At 42.7% G+C, this 18,365-nt stretch overlaps 1 protein-coding gene across 5 annotated transcripts in view; it reads left to right on the top strand.

The window, feature by feature from the left end:
• The window catches only part of GRHL1 (grainyhead like transcription factor 1), a 50,476-nt gene that overhangs the window by 2,695 nt on the left and 29,416 nt on the right, over positions 1-18,365 (top strand). For all 5 annotated transcript variants that reach the window (XM_023619551.2, XM_023619550.2, XM_070235902.1 and 2 more), the window contains exons 2-8: positions 985-1,171; positions 3,624-3,694; positions 5,630-6,020; positions 7,272-7,348; positions 8,771-8,927; positions 9,116-9,227; positions 10,191-10,285. In XM_023619551.2, the coding sequence (XP_023475319.1) occupies positions 985-1,171; positions 3,624-3,694; positions 5,630-6,020; positions 7,272-7,348; positions 8,771-8,927; positions 9,116-9,227; positions 10,191-10,285 (1,090 nt within the window). The remainder of the gene's footprint in view (positions 1-984; positions 1,172-3,623; positions 3,695-5,629; positions 6,021-7,271; positions 7,349-8,770; positions 8,928-9,115; positions 9,228-10,190; positions 10,286-18,365) is intronic.

The raw sequence follows: 18,365 nt of genomic DNA, 5'->3' as shown, positions 1-18,365 counted from the left end.
TTAAAAACAGATTTCCCCACCTATTTTCTTAAAAATCTTTTTGTTCAGTGGCTTCATTTATTGTTGTAGATTCTTAAGTGTTTATCTCTAAGATAAACGGTTAACTCCCATGCCAGAAAATTATGCCTCCTTATTGACTTACAATCCCCTTTGGCCACATTCCATGCTCAGTCGGCTGGTAATCAGTAGAATATTCTTTCTCGTATACCCCCAAGGATCAAACGAAGTATCCGTTTTTCTGTCCACCTTCTCCTCCTCTCCCCCTTGTTTGTAGGTAGGAAGGTTTTTAAGGCATGGCCTCAGCAGGAGAAAGAGGGGAATAACGTGTAGCAGCATGACGATCGAACCGTATATGCTCTCTAAGAGGCACAGTGCGGATTGCACACAGTCATGCGTCACTTAACGACCGGGATACATTCTGAGAAATGCATCGTTAGGTGATTTCATCATTATGTGAACATCAGAGAGTGTGCTTACACACACCCAGATGGTATATCCTACTACACAGCTAGGCTGTAGGGTACTAATCTTATGGGACCGCTGTCGTGTGTGCAGTCTGTCTGACTGAAATGTCTCTGTGTGGCACGTGACTGTATATCTGAAGAGAATGAATGTTCTGTTTTGGCTTACTTTGTCCTTGTGTTTGTTTATGTAAAGTGTTTGAATAGCCTGGCATTTTGTTGGAGTGATGCTTTTTTTCTTTCTTTTTGCCAAATAGTGTACCCTGGGTTCCACGTGTAGGTTAACTGCAGCTTCCCCGGCTGCCTAAATACCTTCTATCTTACTGGGTGACCCATTGCGCTGCGTTTAAGAGGGTTGTCTTCTGGGCTTGTCTGAATTTACTGTACTAGGGTCACTGATGAAACAATGGAATATTTTATTGTAACATCAAAGAATTGGTTGTTTGGTTCTTTAAAAATTGGCTTATGATGCCTTGCAGTAGAAAAGTATGATTTTATATATGTGTTTTTAACTTCTCTGAAGCAAAAGGCCAGTGTTGGTTCTTCAGAATGAAGCCCTGTACCCCCAGCGGCGCTCCTATACTAGTGAGGATGAGGCCTGGAAGTCCTTCCTGGAGAACCCTCTCACTGCCGCCACCAAAGCCATGATGAGCATCAACGGGGATGAAGACAGCGCCGCTGCCCTGGGCTTGCTCTATGACTACTACAAGGTAGGCTTCCTGCTCTTTAAAGCCCTTAACAGCAGGCCGAAATGCACTGGATTCAGCAGCATATAAAACAGTAATTTGCTGGTAGAATGTCATGCAAGTTGCTTCTGTAGGGACTGTAAATAGTTTAATGAGTACTTTGACTGACTGTGCTTCAAAGCTGAAAATCTACAATCATAGAATCAAAGGGTTGTTTTTAAAACGTGTGAAGTAGCCAGCTGTTCTGGCTCTATCTGAAAGGTGAAGCTCCGTAAAAGCAGACGGTCCATGTGTCTGACCGAGACTGAACGTTTCCCAAAGGTGGTTCTTAGTGCCGTCAGGAGTGGACAGTGTTCGTTTGCCTGGGTTCCAGCCTTTACTCCTGTGTGGTCAGAGTGATTTCCTTTTCTCTAAAGGATAGTACAGAGCCTTTGATTTGCTTGTAGGATTCATGAAAAAAAAACCTCGTATTTTCAAGTCTTGGACTTCGTAGTTCTAAGATCAGGATATATTTTGTTGCCTAGTTTCTAGACTTTTGGATTAGTCTTAATTAAGTATAGTCTCTCCTTTGCCTGGGGTTTTACACGGTGTTCACATCTGGAGATGACACCAGTGATCTGTGTCATCAGCATTGTCCTGCTAATACTGGCTACCACTTACTGATTACCTGTGTTATGCTAGACGTGATACCAGCGTGTGTGTTCTGATCCCTTTAGAAACCCTGCAAAATATGTGGCGTTATCCCAGTTTTGCAGATGAGAAAAATAAAGTTCTCAGGTCACACGGTAGTATGTGTGTGGCGGGATCTCAGGCCTGGTCTGGGTGGTCCAGGGTTCCCCTCTTCAGCCGCTGCGCTGTCTCTGGGGGTGCGCTTTGCTCGCTCGACTCACTTTGGCATTCTTTTTCCTGACCAATGGCAGATATATGGGGATGGCTCTATATGACAGTTTTCTTTTGCTGTCTTTTTGTTTTTAAAACTTCCAAACCCATAGAAAACTTAACAAGATTGTTAACTCCTGAATACTTTCACCTGTATTCACCAAGTGCCGGCCTTTTGTTACACTGGCACTGTGTTCTTTCCTGAATACAAGAAATGCAGAGGGAAGAAAGCAAAGAAGATAATTTGATTATCAAAATTAGGGTGAGACCTAAACAAGAGATTTAATTATTTTCTTTTATGAGGCCATGTGTCCAGCTTGTTGTGTTGGCGGGACTGAGGTAAGTTTTTTTCTTTGAAGATGAACAGAAACTTGTATAGAAACTAATGATGCTTGAAGGAACCCTTGCCTGGCAAGTGTACCATGAAGGGTTCCTTTGAAGTGGAACTTAGATCTGTTCTTCTTATGGTTTTGGTTTTTTATTGACTCCATCATTGTAGAAACTATAAGTTCCTAAGTACTAATTAAGAAGTTTGAAGTTACATATTTTTAACTGAAACTTTTGAGAATGGGAGAAAACTAATAAATTTAGTGCCAGAAAGATGTACTGATGTCCTGACACTCGCTGCAGTGATTGTGTGTGTGTGTGTGTATGTGTCTCCTAGGAAGTATTTGACATCCTGGGCGGAGATGGTCCTCGTGTCAGTCCTTTAACGGTGACAGTCTTAGTGGTTCTGCAGCTCAGGCTACTGGTGATAGGTGCGGGCTTATTTTTTTTTTAAATGAACTGACTTATTTCAGTGATTTTTACATAATCACTTTTGTAAAGCTTTAAAAGCACATTGTTAATACATGAAACAATAATTTACTTTGTCTTCAAGGGCAAAATAAGAATGTAGGAATAGAATTCCTACGTCCACAATGAAAACCAGTTTCAAACATCTTAGCGATTTGGGAGTTCCTGTTGGGAATGAGTCTCAGCTGGGTTGATGTCTACAGCACAGCCAGTAATGTTTGCCTACTGTCACCTCCTTTGCAAAGAAGAGCAGAGTCAAAAAAGGGATAGAACAAACAGTTAGATTTGTCCTTTGTGTAATGGACAGTGTGAATCCCAGAGTATCTAAGAAGTTATCATTTGAAGCCAGCATTTGGATCTTGGAAGAGAACATTTAACGTGGCTGATCCTTCTGGTTCTGCCTTTGATTTGAAGGGAAGGGTGTCAGAGAAGAGCAGTGAGACAGTTTAAAGAGCCCGGTTGTGTTTTCAGCAGCTTCGTCTCCCTTATGTTATGTAATCCATGGGTAAAACCAGGCCAGAGGTGTTTCTTTTAAAAGATGAAACCCAAACTCAATGACAAAGTAGATTTGTATGCCCTGGGTTTATTTAGCAGCTAAATAATTCTTGTTTTTTACGTATGACCCTGGTGCCCAGATGGTAAGCTCTTGAGGGCAGACGCTGTCTTATTCACTGTGTACCCGCAGACCTGGTGTTTGGTTGGCAGTCAGTAGATCCATGAATGGTTGAACTGACTGAACGGTAAAAGGCTGTATCTCTGCTTCACTAAGAACGAATCCTTGTCCTCTGTGTCAATATCTAAGGTTCCAAGAGAGAGAAGGTCGTCAGCTGCAAAGCCGGATGTTGAACACCCAGAGCCGGACCACAGCAAAAGGTAATGTTTAATGTACAGCACAAAGCAGCACCCTTGAAAGATGCCACATTTCTGTGAAATAAAACCAGAGTTTGTTTCAATGCACAAGCATTAGTGGGAGAGATAGGTAAGTTGGACTCTTAATATCGCAATTCAGATTTCTTTACTGGTTTGCCTCTTAATATTATGATTCTGTTGCTCTAAGTTACCAGTTTCTTTAGACACAGTTGCGTTTTCTAGAAAACAAAAGCATTAACTTTCTCCTCCTCCAAAGGGATGTTTTAGTCATAATGTAAGTGAAGCACTTGCTCATTTGTCTTTGAGGTTCTCTTAGGAAGAATGTGGCTTAAGGCAATGGTGGGGGTCCAGTGAAAAAATTAAGTACCAATGGTCTTGAATAGCCGCTTCAGTAAAACTTAATAAAGTATTTTCACCTGTATTCCAAACTCCTGTGAAGTTATTTTTGAAATATTTTAGGTTAAAACTTTTAGAAAATTAAGTTAAGGCTTGACTTTATAGCCATGAAAAAAAATTTTAAATATACCTTTTAAATTGCCTTGTGTTCTATTAGTAATAAAACATTTTTAAAGAAAGATCACTCAGAATCTTGCTATCCTGACGATTTTTTAGTTTTCCGTTGGGTGTGCATGAATGTTTTATGTGGTTGTGGTTGTTTTCATGGATAGGATTCGGTGGTGTGTTTTCTTCTACTTAGTGTGTTTCATAAGTATTTTCCATGTTGCTGTTTTAGTCTTTATAATTACCCTTTGGAGAAGAGTTTGTGGCTTTTATTTTTTACTTCTTAATATGGGTCTTTTTACACATAACAAAAGTAGAGCAATAATGTGAGCCCACAGGTGTTGTTACCAGCTTCAACAGTTACCAGCGTAATTCCTCCCGTTTGATCTACTCTTCCCTCCTCTCTGACTTTTAAATTAATTAATTTTTTATTTTATTTATTGTTGCTGGAGAATTTTAAAGCAAAACCTAGCTATGCTTAACATAAGGCTGTATCTGATTTTTTCTATTACAAAGCCTTAATGAACAACTTTCTAGATAGCTTTTTCCTTTTTCTCTTTCTTTAGGATAAATTCCTGGGAGTGAATTTATGGGTCAAGGTTTGAACATTTTATTGATCTTGAAATGTACAAAATTGCCAAATTGCTTTTTTCTTTAAAGGTTACCTGCCTATATGATTTGAGGGGCTTTGAAAATTCATTAATTTTACCCTAGACTAGAAATCATCTTATATTGCCCAAGATATTTATTAAACCAAAAGTAATTTTATGCAAATATATCTCCTGGCATATTGTAGTCATAGGTTTTCTTTTAGTGAAAAAGAAAGACAGATAAGCCTAAGTACTAGGGAAGTGGGGCCAGAGTTAATAGCCCATCCTTCTTGGACCCTCGTGTACCAGGCGTTGTTAAACACATTGCAGTGTACCAGCTCATCTCGTCCTCATCACAGCCTCGTGAGGATAGGACCATTGTTCTCCCTATTTCATAGGAGAGCACGTAGTTACCAGGAGACGAAGTAAGCTGTGGAAGGTTGCACAGACTTTGAGCCGAGGCAGGCTGGCTCTGGAATCTGTGCTTCAACCGCCATCCTGCACTGCACCAGCTAATCCCGCTGTAGCTTCAGGATCCTAGTAAGATACGGTAATTTTATGAGGATTATTGAAAATAAAGCATCGTAGAGGAGAGTTCTGAGTTCTCCATATTTCAAATGAAATTGTACTTAATACTTTGGGATTTTACTTGACCTAGAACTGTGAAATCTTTTCTTCTTTCTCTAGTAATTGTTGTCATGCCATTTTCTGTCTATTTGGTTTCTACCAGGTATGTTGTTATTGTTGCACAGAACTCAACAGCCAGTGCTATTAGCGAAATAAAAATTGTCAAAGAACTGTATTGGCATTGAGTTTGAAAACACAGTTTTGTTTTCTTTTCTTAAAGAAACAGCATACCAAATGTGACTGAGCAGTCGCTCCTTTCTGTGGGAGAAAACAGAGTGCAAGTACTGAAAAATGTGCCGTTTAACATCGTGCTTCCCCATGGCAACCAACTGGGCATTGACAAGAGAGGCCATCTCACAGCCCCTGATACGACAGTCACGGTCTCCATAGCAACGATGCCCACCCACTCCATCAAGACAGAAAGCCAGCCCCACAGCTTTGCTGTGGGCATGCCCCCGGCAGTCTATCATCCTGAGCCCACTGAGCGGGTGGTGGTTTTCGACCGGAACCTTAGTACTGACCAGTTCAGCTCTGGTGCTCAACCCCCAAATGCTCAAAGGCGGACTCCAGACTCTACCTTCTCAGAGACCTTCAAGGAAGGCGTTCAGGAGGTACAGGAAATGAAAGCATCTTCCTAGGACGGCTGTGTGTTTGTATAAGTATTGGGTTCCACCTCTTCCTTGTTATGTAAGCTTGAAACTCAGCCTGAAATGAATGGATTAGGAACAAGAGTTTTTTTTGTTTTTTTTTTTTTTAAAGAGAAAAGGCCCATAGGTATAATTTGTAAACTAAACCTATAAAACCAGAAATTATTATCAAGGGCACATGGCTAATCTTACCAGCAGCTGAGTTAACAATTATGATTTCAGCTAAGTGATTTGCTGGAGAAAGAGAACCCCGTACATAATCTTCTGTCGACAACGGATATATCCACATAGTCTGTGTTTGGCTTTTGTCCTAGACCAAAACAAACTCCTTGCAACTGATCTTAATATAAAATGATTTATCATGTGTGCGCTTGGTGTTTCTTGGTTGGTAGTATTGTCAGGGAGGCAGGTAGGATCTTGAAGACAGATGCATTCTGTGAAGTTTACACGTTAACTCCCAATACTTCTGAGAGTTTTGTGGGGATGAACACGTCACTCAGGTAAAAGTTAGGGACTGAAGATGTTTGAAACTGTGTTTAATGACTCCTGGGGGAAAGGAGCACCTGTCTCTGTGCCTCCAGCTGCGATGTGGACTTGACGCTGTGTCGTCACGTGGTACACTGAGAGGACTGGCTCCTGAAAGTCTTAAGATTTTGGTTACAGATTCTGGAGTTTGAACAGAAGTGGGCTGTGTGGGAAAGATGGGAAAAGGGAATAAGGAAGTACTTTGTGGGAGTACCTACATAGATTGTCTTAATTTAATTGAGTGGCATATAAAATGGATTTTTTTTTTAAGGATTGGCACCTGGGCTAACAACTGATGCCAGTCTTTTTTTTTTTTTCCTGCTTTATCTCCCCCAACCCCCCTGTACACAGTTGTATATCTTAGTTGCTGGTCCTTCTAGGTGTGGGATGTGGGACGCCGCCTCAACGTGGCCTGATGAGCGGTGCCATGTCCGAACCCTGGGCTGCCTCAACAGAGCGCGCAAACTTAACCACTCGGCCACGGAGCCGGCCCCTAAAATGGATTTTTTTTAATTTTAATTTTCTTTTCCTTTTTAAGGTTTTCATAGAGTTTAAATGCTTATTTTAAAATAAATATTGAAAGAGTAGTGGATTGCTGTAAGCCACGTGCTTTTATGCTGTAGCAGACGTTGGTCTTTAGTAACCTGATAACCAGTTAAATAGTTGTGGCTTATTACGTTGATGTTTCAGGTTTTCTTCCCCTCGGATCTCAGTCTGCGGATGCCTGGCATGAATTCAGAGGACTATGTTTTTGACAGTGTTTCTGGGTAATAGTTGTCTTTTAATTTGATTCTTAGCTTTTATGACGTTTCTTTTTTGTTAACTTGATGTTGAAAAATCAGAGGTGGCTTTCGTGGGCTCTCACCTGTGTCTGACCACAGTGACTGGTAAAAATGCTTCGCCAGAGGACAGTGGCTTCACTGCACTCAGTTTTGAACTCTGAGCTGTGTTTCCTGTCTCCTTGATTCTCGGTGTTGGTGCTTCTTGCCTTTGGTTTCCTTCTGCGACAGTGGTAGCACGGACTCTAAAGAAGAGGCCAGGGCATTAAATCAGGTCTCTGAGGGCCCTTCTGTCTCCAAAAGTGTATGATTCTGTGAGGATTTAGGAGTAACATCAGGTGGATAAAGGCTTTTATGTTCTAATTAGCTTCACTAACGATAAAATAAATGGTCAGTTTTTTCTGACCTGGCACCCTCTTCTTTTAAACTTCACAAAATTGTTCCTCACCCTGGGAATATGAATATTTTCCAAGTTAGATATGAACATATATAAACAGCTTCAGATTTTTTTAAAAGAGTCTAAGATTTCATTTTGTAATTTTGTTCTATGCATTTTCTATTGTGCTATATTTTGAGATAAAGTTTTATTTAAAAGTCTAGGACTTTATGGGAATTGAACTTCCCTTAAAGACCTGTCTCAAGGTGCAGAAGTCACAAACTCAAATGCCTTTAGGATCTAGGATGGAGGTTGGCAAACGTTTTCTGTAAAGGAACAGATAGTAAATATTTCAGGCTTTTGAGCCACACAGCCTCTGTTGCAACTACCCAGCTCTGCCCAGCAGCACGAAAGCAGCCATGGGTCACACGTAAACTGAGGGCGTGGCTGTGTACCAATAAAACTTTACTTACAAAGATAGGTGTAATTTGCTGACCCCTGGCGTAGGAAGGTTATGAAGCAACTTTAGGGGGCTATATGTGTGGTACCGTAAAGTAGTAGGGAATGTAGAGAATTGTGAAGTGCCCACCTAAAGACATTTAAATTACAAGCAAAACCAACACAAAGGTGCTGTGCATACCCAATCGAATTTAATCAGAGCACTGCCAGCCACGTGTTTGCACCCTTTGCTGGGGAAATATCAGATTGGCAGCAGGTCTTGTGAGATTTCCTTCCAGAGTCCTTTTCACTCATTAGTATCTTTAATATCCTAGCTTCCGAGCTTCTAATGTTAGCATTACTTACAGACTTTCTAGTAGGCATTTGGTAGTCCCACATCTGAGAGATTTGAGAATTTCTGGGTTAAGATGATGTTTATCATGGGAAAAGTAGTAAATCCTACTTATAATATGACATGGTCAGTTGGATGTCTGCTATTTGCATCCATCCACTCTGAAGCATTTCAGGATTGAGCTAAAGCATGTAGGAAGCTTCCAAGAGGGTGGATTAGAGATCTGTGACTTTTTGTTCTTTAGGAACAACTTTGAATACACCCTAGAAGCGTCCAAATCGCTCCGACAGAAGCCGGGAGACAACACTATGACCTACCTGAACAAAGGCCAGTTCTACCCCGTCACCCTGAAGGAAGTGAGCAGCAGCGAGGGAATCCACCACCCCATCAGCAAAGTTCGAGTAAGTTCTGCTCGCTTTTCTCTGGGAAAGCTGGTCAGAGCTTACTATTTCCAGGTCTGAAGCAGAGCTAAACGAAGATCTGAAATTGCAGTTTTAGGGCTTGACTGTAAAATCTGACACCTAAATAAGTTTTCCAGAAGATACTCACCCTTTAGTGTGTTTACGTTGTGATGGCTTCTCTTTCGTAGAGTGTGATCATGGTGGTTTTTGCTGAAGACAAAAGCAGAGAAGACCAGTTGAGGCACTGGAAATACTGGCATTCCCGGCAGCACACAGCTAAACAAAGATGCATTGACATAGGTAAGCAGCTCTGAAGCCCGCTTTTATTCCCAGAGGTGCGAGCGTGCAGTTGTCTGAATCCAGCTATTTTTGGCAGTGATGAGCTTCCTGCCGAAAGCATTTGAATTTTTATGCCAGCTACTGATCTGTTCCCCACACTGTCCTTGGCCTCCTGGAATCAGTGCTCTGAACATTACTTCCTTCATAAGGACATGTGCCCCATGCAGTGGCTTTCCGTATGACACTGGGGCCAGAAGCTGTATGGCCAGCTCTCATGAGACTGCCTTGCTTTTTGGTCTGCAAATTTTTTGAGGTGTAATGTCTTCTTTAAGAGCTTCTGATTATTTGGAGATGAAATAAGGTGGAGGAAAAAGACAAATCAATGAGTGAAAGAAAATACTGCTGTCAGGCAGCTGCCTCGCAGTCTTCCCCCGTTACGTGCTGAACTGCATTGCTAGGCTCCTCTGTGCGTAGACCCCAAGAGTCATCGCTGGCAGTGTAGCTGGAGACCTGTGCAAATCCGTATTTACTGAAGGAGCTTTATGAAAACCGCTGATCTTGCTGTGCATATAATTTTCGTGTAAAACCATTAGCTCTGTCACAAGATGGCTCTTAATCTTAGTGTTACTTCTTTTCTTTGCCTTTTGTAATGTTCACCTTCTCGTTTTAGAAGAATTAAAAGAACTGAGTTCTAATCTTGGCTCTTGGGACGACTTTTGTGACCTTGGGACAGTTATTTAAACTTTTCAGACCTAAATACCTTAATTTTGACATAAGGGGATAAAATTAAATATACCCAAGCTTGCCTCCATTACAAAAATTCTTTTTCTTCATTTTTTTGAACTTCTTTCAACCCAACAAAATGTTAATTTAACTTCTCCAGAGGTGATAATATGAAAATCTGAATCTTACTTTGAACTGCTGTAATCGCATGTTGGAACCAGAAATCACTAATTTCTTTTTGTTTTTTCATCGCTCATATAGCTGACTATAAAGAAAGCTTCAACACCATCAGCAACATTGAGGAGATTGCTTATAATGCCATTTCCTTCACCTGGGACATCAATGACGAAGCAAAGGTAGGTGATGAAGTTCAGGGACTCCTGAATTCTCAGCGATTTGAGGAGAAGTGGGAGGCACTTGATTTGACGACTGATGTTTGTTAAGGAATAAGGGGAATCAACTGGGCTAAGCAGATAGGTTGTAGCCGTAAGTCATGAAGTGCGTGAAAATGGGACAGGGCTTCGGGAGAAGTGGCTCTTACCTCCCAGCTTCTTCCTGTTTATCAGAGCCAGCTGGATTCTTTACTTGCTCTCTTTTCATTCTTTCACATTTTCTGAAAGTACAGCTTCTTCCCAGATGTTACAAAACTGTCCTCCTCCCCTTACCACCCTCTCCTTCCTCCAGAAAGGCAGTTTCGGTTGACGCAGTTGCACCTGTGCAGCGCAGGAGAGCCAGCGGGGCGGCCGGCCGCTGCGGGTGGGAGCCTGCCCTGCTCGCTGTCTGCCCTTGAGCCGCGCTCCCTGCACTGGGCTTCATTTCCTCCTTTGCGAAGTGGAGTTAGTCCTGTCTCCTCCCTCCGGCAGGCATGTTGGAAGGATGTTGAAACAATGCCTATGGAGCCATGGGAGTTCCTGCAGAAAGGCCCTTAAGGACAAGTTACCCTCAGCTTCCTGTCGTTACCCTGTAAACACAGCTCGTTTAAGGTGCTTCTCTCTGGGCTTTCACCGTGAAGAGCTGCCTGCCATTTGGATGGTCGCTTGGGTGGTCCTCATTGGAGCTTTCAGTACCTTTTAGGAAAAATGAAGCATACTCTTGAGTCATATGCCCTTCCCACAGCATTCTTCCCTTTTAGGATAATCCTTCTCTTTACCAAATTACTAGAGTTCTGGTATTTTTTTTTCTTTGGATTAGTTTAAAAATGGAAGTTCAGGGAACACAATAGAAACATTAATTTTTGGACAGGTGTTAAAATGAGATGGATCTTTCGTGTTTGTTGTAATGTTAGGAATACTTTTCTCTCTCAAGGACCAGGTACAAAATGATCATCACTTTTCTGGCCTTTTCAACCTCTCTTTTTTATTTATTCAACAGAATTTAGCAATTATGGAAAAAGACTGCATTAGGCGCTAAGTATTGCACAATTTCATTTTTTACTGCATAGGATTGCTTTTAAAAATCATGACTGGATTCTTGAGAACCATGTTGAGTTTGTATCATAATTGCTTTCCTTTCCTATCGTGGTCGTCATGTCTGAGGCACAAGTGTGTCTGTAAGACTGCGGGGTGCAGTAAACGGGGTCCACCAGTCTATTGGGAAGCTTCAGTTAGTGTAGTTGCATTCTGGTTGTCCTGCCGACCACCTGGATCCTATGCAAATGTCCTGAGGCTGCTTAGTCCAGAGTTTGGTGCTTGATTAAACAAGGAATTCACTACAGAGGAGCTACTAGGAGGAAATGTTTACTTTTCGTTTATATAATTGTCGTTACAGTTATTTTGAAATTAAATATGATAGTAGGACTCTGTGTGCTAGCTGCTAACAGCAGCCTATAAGAAGAGCTGGCCCTGTGCCCTCCAGGTGCTTCTGTTCTTAAAGTAAACTTGAGAAATGCTTCCTATTTGCCATTAGGGACTAATTGGGAACTTGTGGAGGAGGTGATTGGGAGCATGAGTCCTGAGTTCACTTTCCTGGCTTACCTGTGGCCTTTGGTCGGCCCCGTAGCTCACTAGCTCAATTTTCCCTCTTTATTCCCTAGGAAAAGAGAAAGGCTGCAGTGGCCAGTTCTCTTCTCTGTTGGCGTGTCAGCGGGATTGATAAGAGCTTGTCAGAGTGCGTGGAGATCTGGGCGGAAGGGCCCTGCATATGGGCTGGGTGCTTTGTTTGTTTGATGTGTCACTCTTCAGGGTGGGATTAATGAAAGCCAAGATGACAGTAGGGATAATGACTAGTTGTATTCTGAAGGCCTTCAGCATTTTGTATTAAGGAGAAATATTGTTGGAGGCGTGTCCCAAGTAGCCTTAACAGCATTGTTAATTGATGTAGGTAAATGCAGTTTCATTTCCCCTTCCAGACCCCCAGCGTGGACTTGGTTTCTAAGCCTTCATCTGCTACTAGGTGGGGTTGTGCCATTTCTTAGTGAGGCTGCTCCCTTTTGAAGCTGATATCAGGCATCAACTTCAAGCCTGTGTTGGAATTAAGTATCTAGATATTTTGTTTTCCCTGCCCAAGTCGATGTTTTCTGTTTTTACACTTAAAGTAATTGATGCCCCGGGGCAGCTGGAGTGAACAAATGTGCATGCAGAACCCTGTGTAGATTTTTTTTTTTTACTTCTTTTTCCAAAAGTATTTACCTTCTTTGCCCGCTTTCTTGTTCTAATTTAGGATACATTTGTTGATTCTTAATTCTGGTTCGTTCTCCCCCACAAACAAAAGGGTTTATTGGAGATATGTGGTATTCCCTTCTCCCCCCTGACACTTTTGTTTTTTGAGATATCTAATATGCCCTGTTGGCCATGCCAGGGTGAGTAAGACCAGAATTCTGGCCTGTGTCACCATCTGAATCTTCCCTGTAGCTTCTGCTGCTGGCTTGGGAGGTGGCTATGTTTTCAGGACATACCGGGTTGAATCTTGAATGCCTTGGCTTATGTTTGAAGTTGGGAAAATCCCTGTCCAGTCCAGACTCATCTTACACGGTCCCCATGCACACTCTGTTCATCAGCAGTGTCATACACCTGCTTGACAATGGGAAGTTGAAGAAGTTAGGGAACTTGTGAAAAAGCACTAATTTCAAAGTGTCAGGGGAGAAGGAAGTTGCTTTGAAAGCAGAAATATCTTAGAAACACTCCCCCAAGCAGTATTCCTCTCTGCTGTGTAGACCCATTTCATTCATTTCTCTTTACTCTGCACAAAAGTAGGTTTGTTTGGGCAGTCAGGCATCTTTTAGAGTCGGAAATCTCTGGACAAGTTAAAGTGCAGAATTCATTGTGAAATGTTTACAGATGTTCACATCTCATTGTGAAATAATGTAATCAGATTTCTTCCCTCCTGATGTACAGATGAGATCAGCTGCTTGAGATAACTTTGGCAGGGAGAAGGAACAGTTACCTTTGAAACATTAAAAGCTGGCGCTCTTGTGAGGTGCTGACTTTAGAATATGTACGATGTGAGGGCCCTGGTCACTTAGGGAAGAGAGGACTAGCAAAGGAGCAGGGAGGGGGGAGGAAGAGAAACACAGACTTGGACTCTATAAAGATTTGATGCAGCGCCAGCTGCGCACCTTTCCCACTGCTGCGGGAATTCCTCACTTTATCCAGCAGGCATCTGAGTGCCTGCTGATGTCCAAGGCGCTGTGCTGGATCCAGGCGAAAACGCTAGTATTATCGTTCAGGTATATGGTGGGTTAAATAGGCTTTTGTGGGATAGCCTGAGATCCTAAATATAACATCATGATTTCTAGGGAAAAGGGTGTTTATACCACTTTACAAATGAACTTTGGATACACAAATAATTTATAAATTGGGGTTCTCTCTTCTACTTCAGTTTCAGTATTTCCAAAACTAAGTGAGTTATCTGGATAGGCTGCACATCTTGGCCTAGGGTTTAATTTCTTCCTTTAATTGTAAATCTAAGAGTTTACAACAACATTAAGATTTGGTTAGTGGTATGAAGTAAGGGCCTCTCAAAGTCTGAAGATCTAAAATAAATAGAGGAAAAAGAAGTTAAGGAGAGAGAATTAACTTCTTTGAATGCTTGTTCTGTGCTAGGCAGTGTGCTCAGGTGCCCCCCTGTGTTCACCCTTAACAAGGCAGTGCTACCTGCTCAGTACCATGAAAAAGTACTTAGTCCTCAGATGAGTATGTGTTTGCTTGTTGGTCATCGAAGTGGGGCCACTTGATGGACAGGAATCTAGACCTTGAAATGGATACGAAGTGTTCTTGACAGGGGAGAATATTTTAAAGTGTCAGAATTCTTCCGCTAGAGTGGCATTCTGGACTCGCTGGTCTGAGCTCCCGTGGAAGAACGCGTTTGCTCGCGGAAGTAATTTCTGCTGATTGTTGGATAAGTGATGTTAACTACAGAGGAGTGGACATTGTAAAGTAAAAACTGCTGTATTGGAACGGAATGAAAACTGGGCTGGCAAACTCCGGGGAGCCCTGTACGGCCGGGGAACACCGATAGGAAGGGGCATCTGTCGATGGTGTAGCGACATATTTGATTGTCGCTAGTCAGGCAGTGTGGCAAGTAGGAAAACAGCTACAGTGCAGAGCAAAGCTCAAGATGTCTTTGATTGGCTCTGAGAGCTGTGACCTCCAGGAGTGCTAAGCAGACCTTTTAAAGATGTAAGGAACCCCAGGGATACAAAACATCTAACATGTTTTTTCCAGTAGTGACTTCTAAATCCTTATACTACAAGGTGGACGGGAGTCAGCTACCATTCACACATTTCATTTTTTAAATATTAACAGCAAAGGCCTTCCCGTCAGACATGCACCAAGTCCTGCTGGAGTAAGCAGTGTCAGAGAAGTTAGATGTGGAGTCTCATTTTATTTTACTGTGTTGTCCATCCACGGCTTAAAACAGCCTGCAGGTGTGGGCGTTTCTCCTGTGGTGCCGCTTGGAACCTGCCTGCTTTTTCTGTCTCCACCAGACCTTGAGAAGGAAGCACTGTGTTTCAGTCTGTGATCGGATTTCTCGAAGACAGATGGAACGGCATCTTTTCCTTGATGGCATGATCTTATCTCCGCGGGTGACAGAGCCAATTTCAACACACCTTTTTTCTCTTCGTGGTTCAATTCTCTTACATTTTTTCCTGCAGTGTGGTGCCTTGGCCTGTGGAGAAGGGAAAGGTGCTGTCAGACAGGACAAAATCAGAGCATCTCATTCCCTAGAGGAAAAGTCCTGTCAGTGGGAGCTCTTGGTGCTTTTACTTTTAATTATAATCTCTCAGCTCTAAGAGGGAACTTTAAGGCATTCTGAAGGCTTGTCCTTCCGAGCCAAGTGTTTTATGTGTCATGGAGAGGCTCATGTTACAAAAATAAAGAGGATTAAATAGAATGTGGAGGCCAACCAGAGCCGAGGTGCTCTACCACGGGGACTGTGTTTGGATGGAGCATCGGTATCTTTCCCTCTTGTCTCCTTGTCTCAGCAAAAATGTGTGGAGTTCCTGGTGAGGGATTATTGAGGCCCGTGGAGTTCGTCCTGCCCGAGGGGTGTAACCTGTTCTGGTAACTGGAACCTAAGATGTTTTGTGTGTGCTTGTGGGATGCAGGTTTATGAGTTTAATAACAGTTGATTGTTTTGTCTAAGCATAATATTTGGAATTCATTGTGAGAGTAATTTCAAATTTGTTTGGACTGAGCGTATGGCTTCATTTATAGGGATTCCAATCTCGTGAGGCATCACTCAAGTGCTCCTTTAAAGTAAGGTGTTGCCACCTTGGGTCACAGTAAGCTGGGGCAGGTTTGGTTCGTTTCACAACTTTAAATTTCCAGTGTGAATGGGAGGGAGGAGGGAGAGAAGTGAGTCAGATCTCTTACTTGCAATTGCAATTAAAGGTAGGCAGGAGATTTAAAAGAAAAGTGTATACTCCCTGGCCTAAATAGCAAAAAGCAGCCAGGAAGCATTGTTGCTTTTAAAACAAAGGACGGGAGACTTTTCCAGCCCGGACAGAGGCAGGCTCCCTCGACGGCACTGGATTCTGCTAGTGTCTGTCCTTAGAAGCCAAGGGAAGCTCTCGGTAGCTCTGCAGGCTTCTGAATTCACGTTCATTTGGCTCCAGGGGTTTCCTTTTATGCAGTTTAAAAATACATATTTATCAAAATAAAAAATAAATTTTTGAGGTGCCAGAAGGGCAGTCACATTCCTTTATAGGGAATGAATAGTCTTTAGAGTTATAGTTTGATCAGAATTGGAAACACAAGAAATTTTTCTTGGTTGGAAATTTGTGGAGAATGCCTTTAATCAGCTGATACGGAATAAGGTCTTTCCTCGGCGACTGGAAAGTTTGCTTTGAAGAAACCGTCCTCGGGCTAACTGTGGGGGAGGTTTCTCCTTGGCACGCCGTCCTCTGCTGTTTTATAGTGCAGTTTGTTGGCCTTTGGCCTGGAAGCCTTTCACGGAGTGTCCTGTAGTGTCTGGGCAGGAGTTCCGTCCAGATGCCGAATGAAACGCACTGAATCCCGGTGGGACTTCAGGCCGCAGGGAACAATAGCGCGCATTTATCGGAGCGCATGCCCGAGGGGCAGGGCCAAGTGCACCATCTTTCTCATCGGGCAGGGAGACACTTGGCAGCTGAAGAAAGCTCCGGTCTGGTGGTGGAACCTGTGTCTTGTGGAACGGGTTTGAAGCACCGTGTCTGTTTAGCCACCATTTGAGCTGTCGCTTGAATTCGTTTTTCGTTCTTCTTTTGGGGTCAGATTGTCCCCTCCCTCCACCCTGCCCTGTCAGGGAACAATAAGCGTCTCTGTAGAACTTTCTTTTCTGACAACTTGTCACCTTAACCCTCCTTTTCGTAGGTCCTTCCTGGAAATTCCGCCTAAAGTGGTTTTCTAAATCTGTCATTTCAGCCAGTTTTGCTCCTTGTGAGCTCACTCAGAGAGCTTTGACCCTGACCTGACATTAGTAGTAGTAACTGAATTGACCCGGAATAGAGACTTCAAGGCCTTGGAGTTCCATTTTCTTTTGACATTAGATCTTCTTTATGCAAGACTCCAAATCCTTTATTAAATATAAGCAAATTCTCTACATTAATTACTCATTTAGGGACTTTTTCTTTAGCTTTTTTTAAGGTGGAAAATATCTTCTAATTAGAAATTTGGATTGGAAGTTAGCTTGCCCACCAACTCTCCCCTCACGACCCTTGTGCGTACCTGTCCTATTCTGTACCCAGACCTGCTGGAATGTGGTCTGTGTTTGCCTTGTGTCACACCTGCATCCAGTTCTGCATATTTCAGAACAAATATTCTACTTATTTGAGACAGCAGGTGCCAAACCACTGTATCTGCCATGTGGCCTTAAGTTCTACCAGGTCCTGCTTATAGGATATGACAGAGGGAAGGTAGTATGCAGGTGCCTCCAGAATGTCTCTCTCTCCGTCTTTGTGTTGGTGACGTTTTCCCTGGCTCTCTGCGGCCTGTGCAGAAACTACAGCTGCCGTGTGGGCGCTGTGGGCAGGCAGCCCTGTGGCAAGAGTACGGGCGATGACTAGGTCCTTGTTTTTCCTCCAGGGAAACGCCCCACGCAGACATGAGAAGATTTCAGGTCAGTGCTCTGCTCTTCCCACATCCCCCTCCTCCCTTCCCCAGCCTTCCAGTTCTTTCTCTTTTTTCTTGATGGCCATCTGATAGTCTGAGGAATAACACAAGTACTAGTTACACATTTGAAGGCTTTTAGTTCCTGCTGGTATCATTCCGTGGAGGGGTTTTTTAATCCCCTCGCATCTTCAGAGGGCGGGCAAGTCTGCCTTTCCCAGGACTATCTGACGGGTCGGCAGTGGGACTGGATTCCGTTTCTGAGTCTATGACTCAGTCTCTGATCCCTTCTTGGGCTTAATTAATTGGGAGAACTGCATGGCTGATAGAGAACTCAGAGAATCATGGTTGGTCTGGCTTGGGGTTCTTTTCTTTGGTTGGGGGGAGGAATTTTGATTAGGATTAAGTGTCCGCTATACAATGTTCAGTGAACGTTCCTGTCTAATTAGACTTTAGCCAAGAATTGGACCTTAATTTCTTAGTTTAAACTCTTTCCCACTCCATTTGCTTCCACTGACATTTATAACTTGATATAAACATATTGGAAAAATGGTGATTTTATTCTCTTGAATTAGTGCTGTTGGATTTGAGGTGAGAATAAATTACTTTATTGACCTCACATTCTAATTTCATTTGTCAGGAGGTTTCTAACTAAAAGAGCTACTTAGAAAAGTTTTAGAGTGACCTTTTTGACTGATATGGAAGAGAGTTAAATTAAAATTTGTTCTAGGGTTTCTACTTTCAATTTAGTAGGTCAGTTACATTCTAGGAATGAAATTATGGATATTGTATCTGTGTTTGACTAAGTTGGATTTTAGTACTAGAATAGGTTACCATGAGAAAGGCTCCCGGGGGCAGCTGGCTGGATGTAAGATGGCTGCGGCTGTCTCTCATGGGGCCGTGTCATCAG

The sequence above is a fragment of the Equus caballus genome, chromosome 15, assembly GCF_041296265.1.
Source record: "Equus caballus isolate H_3958 breed thoroughbred chromosome 15, TB-T2T, whole genome shotgun sequence".
Classification (NCBI taxonomy): Eukaryota; Metazoa; Chordata; class Mammalia; order Perissodactyla; family Equidae; genus Equus; species Equus caballus.
The sequence above is the reverse complement of the archived record's forward strand: the minus strand, read 5'-3'. Positions and strand labels throughout refer to the sequence as shown.